The 21,334-nt window shown below is 29.3% G+C and overlaps 1 protein-coding gene across 1 annotated transcript in view; it reads left to right on the forward strand.

Moving 5' to 3' along the window:
- LOC129961545 (carcinine transporter-like) overlaps window positions 1–21,334 on the forward strand; it is a 71,957-nt gene that overhangs the window by 12,611 nt on the left and 38,012 nt on the right. Inside the window, exon 2 of the mRNA XM_056075029.1 lies at window positions 18,537–18,640. Coding sequence (XP_055931004.1) covers window positions 18,537–18,640 — 104 coding nt within the window. The remainder of the gene's footprint in view (window positions 1–18,536; window positions 18,641–21,334) is intronic.

Below are 21,334 nucleotides of genomic sequence, written 5' to 3' on the forward strand. Positions count from 1 at the left end.
TTACAGATGTACATTTTTTTTATTTCATATTTCTATTGTTAAAGAAGTATTGTTCGAAGATACTTATTTGATGCGATGATTAAAATGATGTAGATAGTATTTCTACTCTTTGTTGTTCAAATGTTGAACTTGAATGAAAATAATTTTTTTAAAGATGAATCACACGAATTTATTTGCTTTTAGCGTTTAATATATATCATGTCGATGACATTTCGGTTTTGTCATTTAATTGTCAATCACATAAAATAACCTCTAACTTATGGTAATAATTCACTTATAAATTAAATATTTAATTCAGATTATCTGTAAATTCGCTGTATAAATTAAATATTTATTTCAGATTATCTGTAAATTCACTGTATAAATTAAATATTTATTTCAGATTATCTGTAAATTCACTGTATAAAGTAAATATTTATTCCAAATTATTCATATCTGTAAATTAAATGTTTATTTCAGATTATCTGTAAATTCACTGTATAAATTAAATATTTATTCGAGATTATTCAGATCTATAAATTAAATATTTATTCCAGATTATTCAGATCTATAAATTAAATATTTATTTCAGATTATCTGATTGTGTATTTCTAATAAAGTATTAAGATAACATTGTCGGAATCTTTTATAACGGAAATGGGTACCTTCTACTTTTATTAATAAACTAATTTGAAATAAAATCAATCTTATAGACTTCGTTTAAAATTTCCACTGTCACGTGTATAACAATGCAACAAAAGTAGACGTTCTCTACATTTAGAACGACAACAATCTTTATTGTCATCAAGAGTTTCACTAGAGAGATTATGTAGAATTATACAAGCTTATTACTCGACCTTCTGGCAAGTTCATCATCCAACGAAAAGAAATTATTACGGAGATGTATAATATTGTTTTATTTTTTATTTCTATTGTTAAAGAAGCATTGTTTGAAGATGCTCATTTGTTGATGCGATGATAAAATTAATGCGTATAGTATTTCTTCTCATTGTAGTGTTGACAAGAGTTGAACTTGAATGAAAATAACTTATTTTTTAAAAGATGACTCAAGTGAGTTTTTTTGTACTTAACTTTTAACATTTATCATGTCGTTTATGTAAAATATATGTTATTTCGATTTTGTCATTTAATTGTCAATCACGTAAAATTACTTTTGATTTATAGTTATAAATTACAATAAAATGCAACTTCATTAATGCATTGTTGAAGGTATTGCTTTTAAACAAGTCTTGGTCGAAATTATTATAAAGCTTTCACCTTTTCCATACATATAAAAGTATATTGCTTTTTAATCAATGAAATGTAATAACGATTTTACAGCATTGCTAAGCTTCTAATTTAAAACAATGAGAATAAATAGAATTTAAGAAAACAATTTTATTTTAAAAGTTTTTTTTTCGTTGTTGAATTTTTATCAGGACAAACAAGTGATTAGTAATTAGAAAAACTGCTATTATTAATAATAATAATTAGAATTAAAGTGACTAGTAAAGATTACTGATAATTAAAATTAAAGTGTTAGAAAGATTGTTTTTATTGTATTACTTGATCTTTATGCCAATTCTTTGATTTTCTCGAACACGAAAATAAAAATTCCCCTTCCAAACACGAAAATAAAATTTTAATAGATAAACAATGCATGAATTTTCATCACCGATATATTTTCCAATTTTTTTTCCATAATAGTTTTTCTTTTCCCAACTTCATTATATCATATCTTCCGGTCATTACCAGTAATAACATCGGCAATAAACGAAACTAAATAAGACTAATATACAAAAGGAATTTTCTCTCTCTATCGGCTTGGTGTCAGGATTTTTTGATTAATATTTGAAAAGCAATGATTTGGTGGCATCATAATGGTTGATTTCAAATCAGGTGATTATAAACTTGATTTCGCCAATGTTCCACTTGGTATGTAGATTTTTGTAAATAAGTTTAGATGGTTGGTTAAATGCCCTTATGTCGATCTAGTGTGAAGATTTAAAGAGAAAAAAATTCCGACTCATGCGTCATCCCTTTCTCATGTAACCAAAGATCAAAATTTCTGAATCCATGCCGTTTAAAAAATTGAAACGTTAGCTTTTCAAATGTCTAATAAATTGAGAATAAATGAAATTCATGGACGGAAATTTCTCATCAAAATATATATTGAAACAGTTATTAATCTGTGAAATGTTTGTTTGCTTATGATAATTCAGTTTACTGATATGCTAACAAAATGATTTGATCTTATAGAAACGTCATAACAGTTTTAAAGAATAGTTCCGCTGTAAGGAAAATACGAGATGTATTTTATGTCAGTTCTTGCAAAAAAATTCGCAATGTAATATCATTAAGTAACATATATAAATTCTATATTATTAACATATATTAAATAAGTAATTAAGTTTATACGTTTGACAATTGGTTTCCAATTTTAAAAAATCAAAATGAAGAGTCCCTAATTGTCGATTTGTATATTAAAAATAATCAATAGTAAAACACATGGAATGATATTTTTCCCTTTAAGACATGTAAACGAACCTTTTTTTACACTTCTAATTTTTTGTTACTTGAAGACACAGAAATGCACATAATGGTTAGTTTTATTACATTTGAATACATTATTGTGCTTGGCTAAAAACCAATTTATGCATCCTTACTTAGAATATACATCTACATTTTTTAAAAATAAAATTTGACTTTCCTAACAAATCTGGTAAAGATTATGGTGCTAATCTTGATTTTATTTTAAAATGTACTAAACTTTTGTGTTGTTTTTCGCATAAGAAGTATAAATAAGAATTCGATTTTGAAAGCTTGATGAATATTTATATTTCTGACTTTTTAGTAAGGGAATTTTTTTAATTATATCTCTGTGTGAATAAGGAATATTATTAAATGAAAATGGAATATCAGTAGATGTTGTTTCTTAAATAGTTTAAACTAAAATTATCGAGTTGTATCAAATTTTAGATAAAAACCTCAAATGGTAGTTGTACATTATTCCAAAATGTTACTATATTGTGAAGAAGTACTCCTGCTAGTTGAATAATAATTGAAAAATCTGCTTTTATCAACTAATCAAATTTCGACTTTTTCTGGTCTTAATTTTATTGAAAATGTGTTTTATTTTATCTTTCTTACGTGGCAATTCTGCAGGCATATTCAGATTCCCATATCTGAGACAGTGAATATGGATAAACTTAATATCTGTGCATCTTATGGTTTAATGTCTTGCTCATAGAACGAAACGATCAAAATTGCTTCGAAAATATTATAAATATTTATTCGTTGAACTGCATTAAATTAAAATAAAATCAAAGAATAATGAGGTAGCAATTGTTTAATGTTTTGCTCTTTGAACGAAACGACCAAAATTGCTGTGAAATATTTATTCGTTGAACTGTATTAAATTAAATCAAAATCAAAGAATAATCAGGTAGCAATGGTTTAATGTTTTGCTCTTAGAACGAAACGACCAAAATTGCTGTGAAAATATTATAAATATTTATTCGTTGAACTGTATTAAATTAAATCAAAATCAAAGAATAATCAGGTAGCAATGGTTTAATGTTTTGCTCTTAGAACGAAACGACCAAAATTGCTGTGAAAATATTATAAATATTTATTCGTTGAACTGTATTAAATTAAATCAAAATCAAAGAATAATCAGGTAGCAATTGTTTAATGTTTCGTTCATAGAACCAGACGATAAAAATTTCTTTGAAAAAAAATTACTGCAGAAATACTGCAGCATTTTTAATTCCAAAACAGCGATTGAAGTTACAGAAATCGGAAGATTCTATTACACAATTAAACTAAAATTAAGATGAGAAACTCTATATTTTATTTGAAACAACAGGATACAGAGAACCAAGTCCACCAATTTTTTGTATCTAAAGTGAATTCTGGAAGTATTGTGGTTAAGAAACGTGTAAAGATAAGTGAGTGTTATTGCAATTATTTTTCCATGTTATGGGTTGGGCAAATCCTGGGTTGAAATATATTTTCAAACGAGTTATATAAATCTCTATTCAGAAAAACCAAACCGCAATAGAAAAACCGAACCCAACAGCATCTGCGATGAGATCCCATCTGTCAGTAGAAACCGCCAAGAATAATAATAGGCCATAGTAATTGTGATTAGTTCTAGAAGCAATTTATTCTCATGCAGATGTTGTTATTTGGGATTTCTGGGAAGTCAATGCTCTGGAAGGTCTAGGAGGAGAATTTAAGGTGGTTAGGCGAGATATTGCTCTTGAAATTCGTGCGTCATCTAGGGAATACCTGGAAATGGATTTATATCATAAATAAAGTCTTTTGATTTAAGTTTTTTTGTTTTTATTCAAGCATGGCACATTTCAGGGCAGTTCGCTGATAATTTATTTATTTTTTGAGAATAATATTACACAAAATTAGTTGATTTGTGTCAAATTTTGGACCAAATCTATTATCTAAAATTCTCTCTGTTATTGTAGGCATGTGAAATATCATAATTCATAAACAGAAAGAATTTTATGAGTGTAATGCGACACAGCATTTTGTAACCAGAATTACAGAAATTAGTCCAATTTTGGACGAATTCTTTAATGATTTGGCCCAAATTTTGGACAAATTCGTCTATGATTTGATTCAATTCGCTCTTTTCTGCTGCTCATGTTTATGTGACTGGGATGATGCGAAAAAATAAGCTACATAAGTAAAATTTGAAACACCCAAATCATATCGAATTTTGGATCCGGTTAGTAAAATAAATGGAATTCAAAATTCACCGAGAATTTCTTCTCTATATTACGAATTTTAACACGAAATATATCGTATTCTGAAAATATAGATGGAATTCGAGAGAGAGAATATTTCCGTTAGTTCTTTCAATTTTAGTTCGAGATAAATTTTTTAAAATGGAAATCAAGTTGAAAAAATATTTTTCCATTGAAAAAGCATTAAAAATTTTTTAAAAATTGATACAAGTATCAATCTGATACTTTAAATCAAGTTGATACAATATCAGCCAACTCGAGCGGAGACTGGTAATTGATACTGATACGAATATGATTACAGATCGGGATTCTCCAGAAAAGGTTTTGATGACGATGCTTCGATGGCTTTGATTTTATAGAGATTGGCGAGTGGTTGAAAAAGGGTAAAGAAATACTTTGCTGCTATAACTAGCGTAGGGTACTATAGCAGAAGCTCTTCAATGGTATTTTCACTGTTGGATGAGGTAAAAGACAGTTATGGTTGTGGATTAAATTTATAATTTAAAAAATTACTCATGCTCATTGCGCCACTAAGGCAAAACGACGAACTAGACTATATCAATTTAATACTTTGTATGAGATTGATATTGTGTCACCATATTGATAATGTATGAGTTCGTAATTATAAATCGAATCCAAAAATTTTTACTGAATACCTGATATATTTAGTCTGGCACCATCATACTTTTGCACACCTGATAAAAGTATCAGGTTGATTTACTATACTTAACCCTAATCTGGTGTTCAAATTGTTGTATCCGAGATGTGATTATTGTTTGTTGTCATTAAATGCCTTATGATGCTGGTGGTATTTGATATTACTTCAAAATTTCTTATGTCAAAAATAAGATAAGAAAACATTACGAAGCTTTGCTGTAATTGCTGCAATTATATAGTAAGCTGTATTTTCAGGTTTATGGAAACTTTAAAAAAATAACCTTCAGATGATATAAGCAAACATTCATAAATGAAAAACGCCAAGAAATTAAACTTTGTTATTTTTAATGGCATTTTTTTTGTTGCTATCTTTATATCTCAAAGCCTCTGCTGTTTTTGAATATAAAGCATGCGTTTAAGAGTTTATAATGTCCGTTTTCAAGGCAAATTAGATCGCTGAATACCAAATAAGGACATGATATTCTTCTGAAAATCCTAAATAGGATACAAAATTATGCAGGCTTTGAAATAAAGTGTAACTTTTGAATTTTCTGAACAAAAATCTATACTCCTTCAAGTGAATGGACACATAACTGACCGAGAATATATTGCATAAAGCTCAAAAGCGTAAAAAAATAATGCCTAAAAGTTGTGTTTTTTTGAGCCAAATTATGCGATTAAGAAAAGATCGACATTACATACCGCTACTTATTCACGCATCAAGTAAAAATTAATTCTTCTGTTCAATGCCAAGAGCGAAGTTGGCTAGATCTTGATGCCCTTGAGGGGCAGATTACCACTTTGCACATCAATCCAATTATGTTCCAATTATGTTTTGTATAATGCTTCTATAAATATATTTAAACAGGGTTTGCCGAACCATATCAAGAAAAATAAATTATAATTATGCTCATCTGATTGCAGTACATCTGCAATTCACTTTAGATATAAAGGAGTAGTTATTTTGCGTCTTCATCTTCTGCTATTTCAAATAAAATGAAATCTTTTGTTTTATGTTTTACTAATTTGTGTCAAGAATTTTCAATTTTTGTACTTTTAATCCACCTTCAGACCACAATTTTTGTACTTTTAATCCACCGCTGCAATGTTGTCTGAACTAGAGTGAAATCATGTTGTGACTTGAGGTTTGAGGAGTTGTTTTAGCATCAAACTGCCAAGATAGCTAGCTGAAAGGCACATTCTTAGTTATGCAGTAACTGTTGAATTTGTCAAATATAATTGAGTTATTTCATTTTTATTGTTGTTTTTATCATTTTACCAATGAGAAATTCGGTGCACTTTTAAAGCAAACATAAATTTATAATCATGTTTTTAAGACAAAGCGTTAAAATTAAGCAATAAAGCTTTTGGGGAAGATTACAGATGCCCTTGACCGCTATTTTTGGTATTTTGTTCAAATAGCGAAATTATGGGCGAATAAATTCACAACTGGATTTTTTATTTTGTTTAAAGAATCACTGGCAAAGCCTTATTTTGCAAGCAGCATAAACCAGTAAAATTCAACTTCAAGTTATAAATTTATCATAGTTACGGATTATGTATTATATTTAACAATTTTATTAAAGAAAAGAAAAGAAAGTGCAGAAATGAAAGTGACATCGTTAAAATGCCAATTTTTAAAGTGTTAGTTTAATATAAAAGCCATTTTTTTTTGTGAAATTATAGTTTTGGAGGATACGATCATTAACTTCTATTGGCACCTCATGGCGATTATTCATTTGGTTAGGCTATAAGACTATTTTCATGCTAGATTAATATTTCTTTATTTCTTTTACATCTTCCTTACCTTTGACTGGATCCCCCCGGGGGGCACCTCGAAATGAGGATGAGATGCTTCCGGCATGGTGGTTGGATCTCGCCACCCTGGAGGGTACACTAATAGGTGGGGGATCTGGCTCCTCCCATCGATGACAGGACGTACTTTCTTCGGGGAGGGTTGTACCGTGGCCGGTGACGGCCCTTAGGACTCAACCACAGTTCCCGCCAATTGCTGTTGCGGCGGTCCGGTCATTCAGTTTTATGGTTTAAATCCGTGTGCCTTAGGGCGGGTCGGAGAGTTAGATGGTTGACTTACCTTTGACTGGAGTTTTTTGTGACACGGCGAGCTCTTTCCGGAGCATTTATAATAATATTTTTCAACTCGATGAATTAACAAGGCATTGAAGTCCAGCATTAAAAAAATTCAAGGAAGCCGTCTGAATTGTTCAGATAACGAATTCTTTACATTTGATTGTTGCCATTCGATAATAAGTAATAAGAGCAATTTCTGTACTACGTCCATTAGCATTATATATATATATATATATATATATATATATATATATATATATATATATATATATATATATATATATATATATATATTTCTCAAAAGCATATGAAATGCGATTTCCATCTCCCCCGAAAATTATACAGAAAGACAACCTGCCCTCATATACTGAAATTTAGTTAGATTTCCATCCCATTTATTACCTTGTCATTATGTTCCAAGTTCATTTTGTTGAATAGATAATGTCACATTCGTCTTTTGTCATGAACCTTTGACTCAAGTTCTTGTCAAAATATGCTAGACGAAATAGAATTCCATAATCCTCATTTCTGCTTTCTGATTGTTTTCTATTGAATGGTTAAAACTGGATTCTATTTGCACTGAAAAAAAAATAAAGATAGGTTTTTTTTTTGTTTTATCAATCGATAGATCTTTTATTTTGTTTTATTTGAAGCTCATGCGAATGTCTTGTCTTAAAATAGAGGAAAAATGTTAATTTTAGTCTCCGCTAACTTAAATAGCCTATTATCATGCACAGCATGATACTCTCTTTTCTTAAGTCGGAATGTTCTTCTGTTTCTTCTTTCGTGGTTATATAAAAAGATGCATCTTAGCGTACTCGATAATGCATTACACTTCCATTTTTATGACCTTGGCCATAGGTGGTACCCGCGACCTTGGTATTGACGTCATTGGGGATTTGTCATGTACTGCGTGTGTTGGTTATTCAATTTAACAGCGAGGGCTTTTTAGATTTTTATCATAGAAACACACCTCAATATATGAAGACAAATTTCAAATAAAGAATTAAATTTTTAAGATATTTTCTTTTGGAAGGAAGTGGTTTTTATTTTTCTTACCTTAGCATTTATATTTCAAATTAATTTGATATATTTAATTCTGAAAAATTCTTATCAGGCTATATTAAAATATCTTTCAAAGATATTCCAACACTTTCAGAGATTAAAGTCAGGTGCAAAAATGATTTTAAATTCTTTCAAATGAATTGTTGATTATACGTTTTATTAAAATTTTCGCATATGGCCGTTAACAATTTTTAACATATTTGCTAACATTGCAGAATGATTTTATTTTTTGACAAATATTTTTAAACCAGAGTTTCATAAACTTATACAGTAATTATTTTTTTAAAGTTTTTTTTAATAACTTTTAAGGAATTATACCGAATTTGCTTAAAGAGGACAATTGACCATTCCAAGACGAATAGAAAATATGATTTAAAATAGCTACAGCATTTTCTTTGAATAAGAAAAACAACCGTAAGCTTACACGTAACCTTTGTGAACACGTAAGCATAGTTTTAGTTTATAAAATGTTTACATTTTAGTTCATTGTTATGAAAACTTATTGAAACTTTTGCTTTTTTATACTTTCGAGTAAAATGGGAAGAATATCTATTTAATAGTTTGAATTTTTCTGGTGTATAATTTATTCTTGGATTTCACTAATATTTATACAGTTGAATTTAGATGATTAAGAAGAATGTTTGCTTAATATTATAATCAAGCACTGCCTATCTGGAATTTTAAACATAGACGGTGTCATATGTTTCATTTACACAGCATACAGGGTTTAAACACATACTTAAAAACATACAGGGTTGATTTACACACTCTTTATTAGTTTTCTGTGAAACACTTGGTTTTACAAGCTTTTTTTTCTTCTTTGAAACAATGATTCAAATGGATTGGATTATTATAAACAGACAGAACAGAACGCCGCCTCATACCCCCTTATCCGTGACGACTATCATCACTGAAAGGTTTGGTGGGCATGTTACGGGAATTTTATTTAAGTAACAAAATATTTACAGTAGAAAAAACGAAACAAAAATAACTATTTACAGAATTTACGAGCAAATGAAAAATTATATTAAGATGAAACCGTTTACAAATTTTTCAACTAAGAGATAAAATTTGTAATAATAACATGTTGAGAGATAAAATATGTAAAAATATACATATATTTTGTGTTCAATTATTTTTACGATATGGTAAATCAGGATAGAGTTTAAAAAATCAGATGGAAAATAATATGGTTAATGGGAATGAAGAGAATCTCTGTTTGATTGAAATGTATGATAGGAGACTGCGGTGCTTGTTTTTTCCCTTAGTCTTTCTTGGTATTAAAACTTGATGTTGAGAGCTATGGAGGCAAGAATAGGTATCTATTTTCACTTATAAATTTGATTATACTGTGGATTTTTTTGCCTGGAAAGAAAGTTGCTGGCGATTCTTTTCAGCCATTTATGTTTTTTCATATGCCAAGAGATTGTGAGGATGCATTCCGTAGCATAATGGAGTGCGGTGCCAATCCCACCACAACTGCACTAGTCACTCTCTGACAGATTGAACCTTTAGAGGTAGGGAGGAAAAGGGCCGTGTTCTGAGAAGAAAATAATATCCTCTCTGACCAGTTAGTGGGATGAAGGTTGACTGAAGGCAGGATATTAAAAAAATTTCTGTCTGTGACACCATTGCTCCAATATCCTTGCCATTCTTCTAGCTTGTCTTTCCCGAGGACGGCTTTTATATGTGGTTTAGGAAGCTTTGTTTGCATATAAAATTGTCCATTTCGAGTTGCGTTCTTCTCCAGTTGGTCTGCGTTTTCATTGCCAATATTGCCTGCATGTGCTTTAATCCATGAGACTTTTTCTATTGGTTTTGAAAACCGGACACCAAAAATTTCTCTTGCTTTGTATTCTTGGATTAGAATATACCATGATACTAGCTCTATTGTCGAGTTGCTACTATAAGCTGCTACCTCTTTTTGGTAGCAGGGGCATTGATTGTCGATGGCTTTGGGCCGCACGTTGAAGTTGGTACCTCTCAATCTGTTGCTTTCGTTGCAGTTAATGCAGTTGAAATCTTCATTTCTGCAGCTTCTACTATGGTATCTATATCCACAACAACCACAAAAAAGCGTACTGAATTTGCATTTTTTTGAAAAGGTTGTGTGACCATAGGCTTGGCAAGTCGAGCACCTCTTGATATGAAAGAATTACTTCATCTGGTGTATGGACCAGTTTATAGCTATCTTTTTAAGTTGTTTAAGTTTATGGAGAACCTCAGCGGGAGATTCCAGAACCCAATGGCTTGTTCCGTCTCTGAGACCTTTCATTTTGAATCGGAGTCGCAGATCTTCCTGCATATTAGTGTAAGCTTTCAACATCGTTTGGACATCTTTATTTGTAGTGTCGCTGGGCAGATCATATATAATTAGGCTTGGGAATCTTTTTCCTGACAATCATGCAGATATATTCTTTTTAAGAGAAACATTTGATTCGATTGTCTTCTTTAATTGGTCAAATTCCTGATCCTTGTCACATACAATAGCCAGCCCTTTATTTTAAAGTTTTCTCACCGCCCTGATTTTGAAATTGGCCTGCCCTCCTTCAATTCTTCTCTTAGAATTGATTCAAAAGTTTTGTCGTTTTCTTCTGTTGGATAGAGAAGCATTGTTGGTTTCTTTTTTCTATTTTTTAATTTAGCCACCTCTGCATAGGAAGGCTTCTTTACGGCATTTGTACGGCAGATCCCGAGGTAATTTTTCCTGAGCTTTTCTATATCATTCCTTTTCCTTTATATGCGTTTGGGAAATTGTTGCCTGGGTTGCCACTTCTTATTGATTATTGGTATTCTATACTGCAGAAGATCTAGGATTTGGTTAGCTTCTATTTTAATTGATACTGGTAAATGCAAACGCATGCCATCTGATGGACGACTGTGGATTCAACCGCCCAGTCTCTGACAAAGTTCTTTTATTGGAATACTTTTATCACTAGTTGGAATATCTTTTATAATATTTGATGTAGTTGGAGATAGAGAAGTAGAGGATTTGGTTTGGAATCTGTCAGCATCAGATGGTGGGTCCAACATCATAGAAGGTAACTCATCTGTTATTACTTCTATTGTTATTGTTTGAAAATATATGGATTTTTGAAGTAAAAAAGAAGGGAAAAAAGAGCTGGGTAAATAACACCAGCCTGCAAAAAAAAAAAAAAAAAAAAAAAAACTTTTTTTTTGTTTGTAAAACTTTAATTGATTTATATCAGCAATGATGATGTCATTCCAAAATGCAAACTTAATTTTATGTAACACGTAAGGATTTTTTTACAAATGACGATGAAAAAATTAACAAAATGCAGTATAATGCATACAGTTGCAACTGTAGTTACTATTAACTAAACACAATAATGCTGTTCATTTGCAATATTATGATAACTTTTGTATTTTTCTTGAAGTCAATAAGCTTCTTTTTCGGGTTTTTCGTTTATGGTCCACATCACTGTCTCTTTTCAAAGACCAACAGTAATCGGCCATCATGTTAACATCGCACCGTCCTTGATATCTGCGTTCCATCTCCTTTATATCCTGGTGGAATCTTTCACCTTGCTCGTCACTCATTTTTCCTAAATTGCCTGGGAAGTATTCCAAATGTGAGTGAAGGAAGTGAATTTTAATGCTCATATTTCACCCCAAAAGATGATAAGTACGTAATAACTCAGTTACAAGTTCTTTGTAATTTTCTTTTCTCTCATTTCCCAAAAAACCTTCTACGACATCTTTAAATGCAACCCAAGCCTGCTTCTTTCTATTTGTCATACATTGTTCAAAATTGGAATCTTTAACTAATTTCTTTGCGCTAGACAATTTTGGGAACTTCGATATATGATACTCAAAACATTTTCCACCTTTATCCAAAGCTTTCACAAACTTCTTTATGAGTCCCAATTTCATGTGAAGTGGGGGTAATAAAATATTTTGTGGATCCATTAAATATTCATTTAAAATATTCTTCTTACCAGGAATCCATTCTTGTCTCTTCGGCCATATCTTTTTTATCCAATGACTTTCTCTGTCCCTGCTATCCCATTCACAAATAAAGCACGGAAATTTAATAAATCCACTTTGTTGCCCGAGAAGCAGACCTATAACTTTTAAGTCACCACATATTGCCCACTTGTGTTCAGTGTATTTTATTTTAGTGAGAAGCATCTCCATACTTTCATATGTTTCTTTCATGAAAACAGAATGTGCAACTGGAACTGATGCAAGTTTAGATTCGTTATGCAATAAAACTGCTTTGAGACTCCTCTTTGAGGAATCTCTAAATAGTCGCCAATCATTCGGATTATAAGGAATATTATCTTCTAATTCATGTAACAAAGCAGGTATCTCAGCACAATAAACCAAGAAGTTATCAAATTTGAAAAATGATAAAAATTGCTTTTCTCGATTCCTGTACCAACTAAACGACGTATGTGTCGTTAATAAAATTTCTCTTTTAACCGAGAGCCTAATAATTCTGCATTTTCTTTAGTTAAACCTAAATCACGAATTAAGTCATTTAATTCGGCTTTATTAAATTTTTCAGGTACTTCATTTTTCATGGTGAAATCCAACTGCCGTCTATGTTTTGAATTTTATAATAAAAGGTTTTTTTAAATACAATTATAAATATTTATTCAATATAAATGTATTATTTAATTTCAATGAAGTAAGAGGTTTTCAGAATTTATTTAAACAAATAAACATACATACTTTATTAATTTATCCTATACAAATCGCAAAAAATCTGTGCATTTTTACTTAAAAAATTTACTTTTCAGAAAAACTGTACGTGATACGTAAAAACTGATATTAATTTTGAAATAAGCCTGCGAAATTACATAAAAAACAACTATTACTTTTAAAACAAGAAATTGTTGCAGGCTGGTGTAATTGATGCAAAATCTATTCAGAAAAGGCTACTGGGGCAGTTATTCCCTTTTATCCGACCGAGTGTGTGCCATGCAATGCAGGTCTGTGAACCATCTTAGTGCAACTGTTATGTGACTAATAATTCGGGAAAGAAATTTCATATTACTCATTGGTTACAAGCAAATATATCTTTTCTAGATTATCCTTTCCCTTTGGGGAATTTACTACTGCGAAAAAGAGCCTGAAAACGCTTTCAGGCCACAGATGAAGAATTTTTTAAAAAAAAGGCAGATACTTGACTACCAAATCTTATTACTGCCGTTACCTTAAAATATCTTTCTTTTACCCCCTTACTTTTCTTTTTTTCTCCCCCCCCATTCCCCCCCTTACCACTTTAATTTTAGGAATTTTGATATGGCGGTAAATTCAGTAGCATTATAAACTCATAATTTTGGAAAGGGATTAGGAAAGAGGAATATAATCGCATGAAATATTTAAATATAATTGGGCTACTGTATTATTATAGATAATGGCTAAAAAAAAGAAAAAAATCAAATTAAGAGATTAAAAAAATAATACGGAAGATCATAAAAAAACATGAATAATAATAATAAATCTTAACAAGAAAAATTTTAAGAATTTTTGGTAATAAGAAAACTTGACTTTGATAATATGGAAAAATTTTTGATTTGAAAACTTAGATCACTTTTAATAAAATGTTGATATTTATATGAAAAAAAAAACACTTATCATGCAAAATAATAGAACTAAAAAAGAAAATGGAGAAAATTGATTTGTAAAACCATATGTAAATTAAATTGTAAATAAATAAATAAAAAGAGATCGCTTAAATATGCTTATTCATGCGTCTAACATTTTAAAATGGAGGGGGGGATTACAATGTACTACTAATATCATAATCACACGATTAATTTAGATATGATTTATGGGCGTTAAAGGGGGTTGGGAACAAGAAAATAAATTTTGGAGGGAGAATAAAGTTGGCAAGGGAGATAGGCAATGTAATGAAATTCTTAAACATTTTCAAAAAACGACCATAGGATTTATAATTTAGATTTACATATGTACTTATATTGAATGACACACACTAAAAGTTCAGGATATTTACCCCATTTGCCTGTAGATATCTTAGTCCTGCATCTTTGAACAGCAATAGATACGAGAAAATTCAATTTGTCCTCTGGACAAGACTCCGATCGACTCTAATATAAACAGACAAACACATTTAAATTAAAATTTCTGTGAAAGTATATGAGTTTGGTTATATACACAGTCTATAAATGTATTGCTGAAAATATTATAGAGTCTAAATATTCTGGGCATATTAATATTTTAAACGTACTACTTTTCCGTAACTCAGCCTCACCGAATAATGAAGCTTTGCATATCACTAGTTTGTGATTATGAGTCGTCCTATCCGCACTTGAACGCAGAGCTAGATTGGTAAACAATCAATACTTTGGTCCTAAATTTGATTCAAATCTAGTATTCTAGTGATAAAACCACAAGCCGAATTTAATTTTTTTAACTCTTTAGTACAGGCTCATGGGCGTATAAATAGATTTTCTTAAAAAAATGTGGTTAAGATGTACTAGAAATGAATAATTTTATTTTAAAGATTATATACTAAATTTCATCAATCTACCTTTTAGCCTTTCCTAATTATCGTATTCACAAATAGGGGACAAATAGGAGATAGGAACTTGTTTTGGAATGTCAAGCAAACGAGCAAATGCATCGAAATTTCGAGATCGAATGTTTTGACGATTGCAACTTCCTTTGTAACAAGAGAATGAAGTTTGCTGTTACTTGATTTCTAATTAATTGATTGATTTCTTGCTTCATATGAGAAAAATATTCTATATTTTTATGGCACCGTTATTTTTGTTGTGAATCCTTATTCTGGACCTAAAGAAAAATTTTAGTAGCTCTTGCTAAGTACGTAATCTGCTAATTTTCTAAAAAAAGATAATAAATCTGTTAAAAGTTATTTTTTCATTTTGCAAGGAAGTAGTTTGAAACCTGATTCTTAATTAATTTTTAATTTCATGTTAAAACGAATGTGTTTTTTTCTCAATTTCGTAAGCATATGGATTATAATATATGATATTTTTGTAAAATCATGCTAACTAACAAATTAAAGAGTCGAACTCATATTTTTCTCTTAGTTTATAATGGCATTATTTTTGAGATGAAATGTTGTTCTCAGAAAAATCAAACTGTTCAAAAGACTTTTCAAATATATAATTTCGATTGCACAGCATCAACTAATTTCACTAATTAATCATGTAGTAATGTGTTTTTGAACTTCTGGTACAATATGCCACTACTGGTACATTATATTAATTTGGTAGTACAATTTTTAAAGAAATGGCTTAATTGAATCTAACTCGTGCATTAAATCATAATACTTTCATTCTTAAATTATATACTTAGACACTGTTATTCTATACAATAATCAAACTGAATCCATCTTTAATGTCCCATAATGAATTAAAATAGCAGGTACATTTCTGCAACAGAATACATTTTCTTATTTGCTAATAGGAGAAAATGAAATAATTAAAAGGTTGAAATACTCGGGAAGAATATCGGTCATTAATTTTTCAATTAAAAATTCAGATGAAAAATTTAAGTATCACCAGTATAGAATTATTCAAAATATTCTTTTCTCTTCTGTATGAAAATATATATTCCTAAAGAACTTCAACTTCATCCAAAATTACAATGCATATAACTTCATCCAAAGCTACAATATCTATAGCTTCATCCTAAGTTACTCGTCATCTGACCGCGGTTCAAAATTACGAGGTCCGTCCCAAAATAGCCCTAGTGCTGCTTCAAAACGGGACGTTAATATAACCAAACCAAAATCATCCTAAGTTACAATATATATTCATTCATTGTTAACAACTGAAATTAATATTGCTGATTTGATGCTTAAATGGACAATTTTTTTTAAATCGAACATTCAAATGTATTATTTTACTCAGTTTAGAATTAGTATATCTTAATGCCTTTCCCCTTTATCTAATTTATTTTTCAAGTCATTATCTGACCTTTAAGTATTTAACTTGCTTAAATAGACCAAAACTTGAAGAAAAGCAACTTTCGTTTTACGCTTTTTTTGTTTGAGGGATTTTCAGCAAAGAATACTGATTCGTTTTAACACTCAGTATTCTTTTTAACGTATTCCTCACAGCAACTCAAAGTTAATTAATTTTTTTTATTCCTGAAAATTTAATTATTTGCATTAAATTTGAGAAATATATTCCGCATTTAGCAATGCATTATTTATAAAAGCTAATGATATTAAATAGTTAGTTCATTAACTCCCAAAATTCTTTTTGAAATTTTTTACCGAAGAAACTTTATATATGTAGAAAAAGTATGCAAATTATGTAACGGTATAATTATATTTAAATTATTTTTTTGTTTTGAAAATATTTGATATTTTTAAATAAGGGTATCTTTATAAAATATCAATAAAAAATAAAAGGCTGAGTAAGTAACAGATCGTTACTATAACCTCTACATTACATATTATAGAGGTTATCTTGCATATTTATGCAAGATATTTCATTATAATATAAAAAATCAAGTGCTTTAAATATGACCATTCTGTTCCGTTGAATTTGGTGACAAGCTTTGTTTAGTTATATTAATGTTCCTTTTTAAGGCAACACTAGGGCAATTTTGGGACAGACCTCGTAATTTTGAACCGTGGTCAGATGACGTGGACGACACCTGAGCTGGCATCCCCTTCTGCACATCACACCAGCTTGGAGGGCATTTGGCCCCTGGCTGATTGCACCAGGCTCACTTATCCGGCGGTTCTTCGGTGGAATCGGCTCTTGAACTTGAAACCCTCCGGTTTCGAAGTCGAGGTCTTACCACTAAGCCACCGCGGCCCGAATTTAAAGACAAATTGGTTGCTTGCTGTAACGAAACCAAGTGTAGAAACATACTTTCTACTACACATAATATTGACTGATATGTTTCCATACATCCAGTAATTCTGAAATTTTGTGTGGTGGTGTATACTTAATAACAATACAATGTTTTAATATATTTAGGACTTGGTTTGGACTTGCTTGATTGGACTAAAATTCCTTATTTACAACATTGTGTCATAAAATATTAAAAAAGATGGGAATTAATTGTTAATAAAAAGAAACTTTTTTTGTCAGAACTGAAACGTAGGAAATAAGTGTTTTATCAATATTCTAAAGGTCTAAGTAATTAAAAAAACATGAGATTCTATAAAACGATATGAGAAAGAAACTAAGCCACAATAAAATTCAAAAGGCTAGAAATTCTTAAAGATTAAATAAAAATTTAAATATTCTTATGGATATCGTCCTGATAGTGTACACCAAAAAAATCCAATTTGTCGGTTAACAGATAACGACGCCTTATTCCATACGGGAAAAAAAAAAAAAAAAAAAAAAAAAAACAGTACCAAAACATGTCCAAAGCTAAATAAAGTTAGAAATTGCACACACACGCAAACACTAAAACTTTATTCAACTAGAAAGCTGCAGAAAAGCGTTCATAATGCAGCTAGAGAATTCGCTTCACGATCAATGAATACCTCAAAGAGAAGTCATACTCGATTGGTTCGCTTTAGCTCTTTCACAAGTTTGTTAACAGTGTATTGGATTTTTTAGATGGATCAACGAATCTTAGCTCTTAATAGAAATATCACCATAATTCTTGCATTTTCTAGAGCAATCATTTTATCGCAAAGTTGCCAAAGCCGGGGATCCAAGGTCTGTCACCCTGTAAAAATATAAGTAAAGCTTCCTTTTTTTGCTATATGTTAGAATTTTGCTACTAAGCAGGAAATGTATAGTATAGAATCGTAATAATATATTATGGGCATTTAAAGTATTTTTTTAGCAGTATTTTACACTTTTGAGAATTTTGTTTTGCTCTCAAGATTTTTGCTAAATTTTTCTACTTTTTAACAAAAACGTTATAAAAAATAGTATTTTTATGTTGTGGAGTAAATTGGAATTAATTATTAATTGTTAAGACGGTGTAAATTGTTTTTGTATTTTATACAGAATTATAAGTAATGGTATTTTTTTTTCATAGTTTGATCTGGTTTGCGACAAAGCTCATTATCCAAGTCTTCTTCTCACGCTGCAAAACGTTGGAAGTCTCATCGGTACACCAATATACGGAATTTTGTCTGATAAGTGAGTGAAATCTTTGCAATTTCCTAAAATTTTTTAAAAAATTGTTTCCTTTTTTTTAACATTTCTTTAGTAAGAAATACATATAAATTTGAAACTTTACAAAATTTGTATCAATCATTTTACAATACTTTTAGAGCTATTTCAATTTTTTTAATAGTGTGTTTTAAATTTTTACATTTTGAAGATTTATGAGATGCATGATTATAATACACGAGTATACATTCCTTTTAATGTTCAACGCTGTTTCGGGAGCTCAACGATGGTTATAAGTTTAATATGATTCCTAAAAAACTAATGCAAAGGTTTTTGCTGTTATACGACTTTTATAATGATTTTTATATAATACAAATATTAAAAAGATTCGGAATGACAAAGGAATGCAAAGAGTTAAAATATCAAACTAAAATTCTGCTGCTTCAAAATATTGTGGTTAATTTTTTATTAATTCATACAAACTCGTATTAAAATATAAAGCAACTTTCAATTCTCATTAACTAAAATTGGAAAAAATATTTACTATTCACCTTATTATTTTTATTCTCTTCATAATTTGAATTCTGTTTCACTCCAATTTTCGACTGATTTCAAGCAGTAATTGAGGTAAAATAATTCAAGACTGTTTGATATAGCTTCATTCCTTTGCTTTCCAATTTCAAATCAAAGGTTTTAAAAATAGAATAACATATTCAATAAGTTTTTAATATTAGAGAATCAAATTTTTGCTCATTATATACAACGACACCAAAATTAATTAAATATTATTTATAGTTCATATGAACTGAATTTAAATATATTTCACATACAGAAAAAAATTGCAATATATTTATCCCCTATTTCAGAATTTGCTTAAGTATTTTAATATATAAATATTTCGTAATTACTGAAATGTATGTATCTTATAAATCAGGGCGTTTTAAGAATCTTTAAAAAGGATTTCAACCTTTAAAATGAGTCCTTGGAAGTGTTTATATAATTCGAAGGAAATTAAAACCGGTAAATGATTAATGATTAACTTATGTAACTGATATTGATAGAAAAAAAAATTTGTCAGTTTCCGAATTTTTTTATAAGACTGAATTTTAGAATTTTATTTTACTTTTCTGATTCCGAATTATTATTCATGTCATTAATTAACATTTGAAATATCTAGAATCAGAAATTCGAATTTTCTTGTAAACGTTTTTGCTGATGAAACTTCTGTGAAGACAAATCAAGAATTATTTTTTTGAATGTCAGTTTGCATTCCTTTATTTAATAAACAGTTTTTTAAGCTGTGTCTTTTCCCCTTTTGAGTAAAGTGAAATAAGTTGACAGAATGTCTAAAACTTTTACAAATATATATATATATATATATATATATATATATATATATATATATATATATATTACAAATATATATATATATAAATATATTTTGCAAATATTTTTGTAGATAAAATTAAATTAGGGAAAGTTTATTCCCTTTAAAAAGAGAAGCTGAAATTATATCCAATTTAAGTTCTTAAATTAAGAAAAATCATTTTTAAAGCACATTTTTCTTCGTTTTGATATAAATTAGAATCTACAAAGTAACAATATTCGAAATTTGTGGCGCCAGAAATTCGAATTTTCTTTAAATATTTATAATGGTAAAGAAAAATAACTGCTTTATTTTTTAAAGAAAAGTAAGGAAGATTCGAACTTTCTGACAGAATATTAATTGATTAATATTGTATATTCGTCAGTACTGTTTGACTTGATTCCATCAGCGTTGCATTCTGTATGTAAAACGTTTCATATCAGGCAATGTTCAGAAAAAATAATACCATAACACTTATATTAAAAAAATGATTCTTTTAAAATTTGTTAAAGCATTAGTTACTCCGTTTAATCAATCTAATTTATATATTTGCTTAATGCATACGATCTATTAAAATTTTCATATCGTTTATTCAAGACTAACTATTTTGTTGCACACGGTTATATGAAAGAAAACTTGCTACAGATCTATTTTAAAACTAATTTTGAAAGAGTTATTAAAACCAGTGAAAAGAATTGTGCCCTAAATAAAATAAGTATCATTTAAAAGCTAAGTATTTTTAATTGTAAATTAGTTAACATTTCAGTTTTAAGCGATAATATGCTCCGATGCTATTGAGAAAAAAATGTCAACATTTTTTTAAATTTTTAAATGATTAAGGCTCTAAATAAAATTTCAAAAAAAATTAGTATATATTAACTATCTATAAAATAAGTCCATGCCAACATTCATATCCATAGGTTCAACTATCTGTCTTGTAGAAGCTTTTGAGTGATTTTTAGATCACACAACGTTATATGAAGCACATGTGGTTTACAAATAGTATCCAAATCCATAAACAAATTCACTTAAAAAGAAATTTCAATTATACTTCTTTTATATAATTCGAATTAATATAATTGTTTTTTCAAAGGAGTATTAATATGTTAATGTTTATAAACTGACCAATTACCTGCAAGAGATCATAAAATTATCGATGCAAAAATCTTTCAAATCATTCTACAGTGTAAACAGTTGGACATAGTGCTGTCAATTTTTGAATCTGACGCGTCTTTGTTATAGGTGTTCACTATGAAAGAGAACTTCGAAGTTTTAATTATAGTTATTTTAAATTATAAGGATTTTTATCAGTTACTTTGGAGCATATCATCGCACAAGAACCATTTTTCACCACT

The sequence above is a fragment of the Argiope bruennichi genome, chromosome 2 (genome assembly GCF_947563725.1).
Source record: "Argiope bruennichi chromosome 2, qqArgBrue1.1, whole genome shotgun sequence".
Classification (NCBI taxonomy): Eukaryota; Metazoa; Arthropoda; class Arachnida; order Araneae; family Araneidae; genus Argiope; species Argiope bruennichi.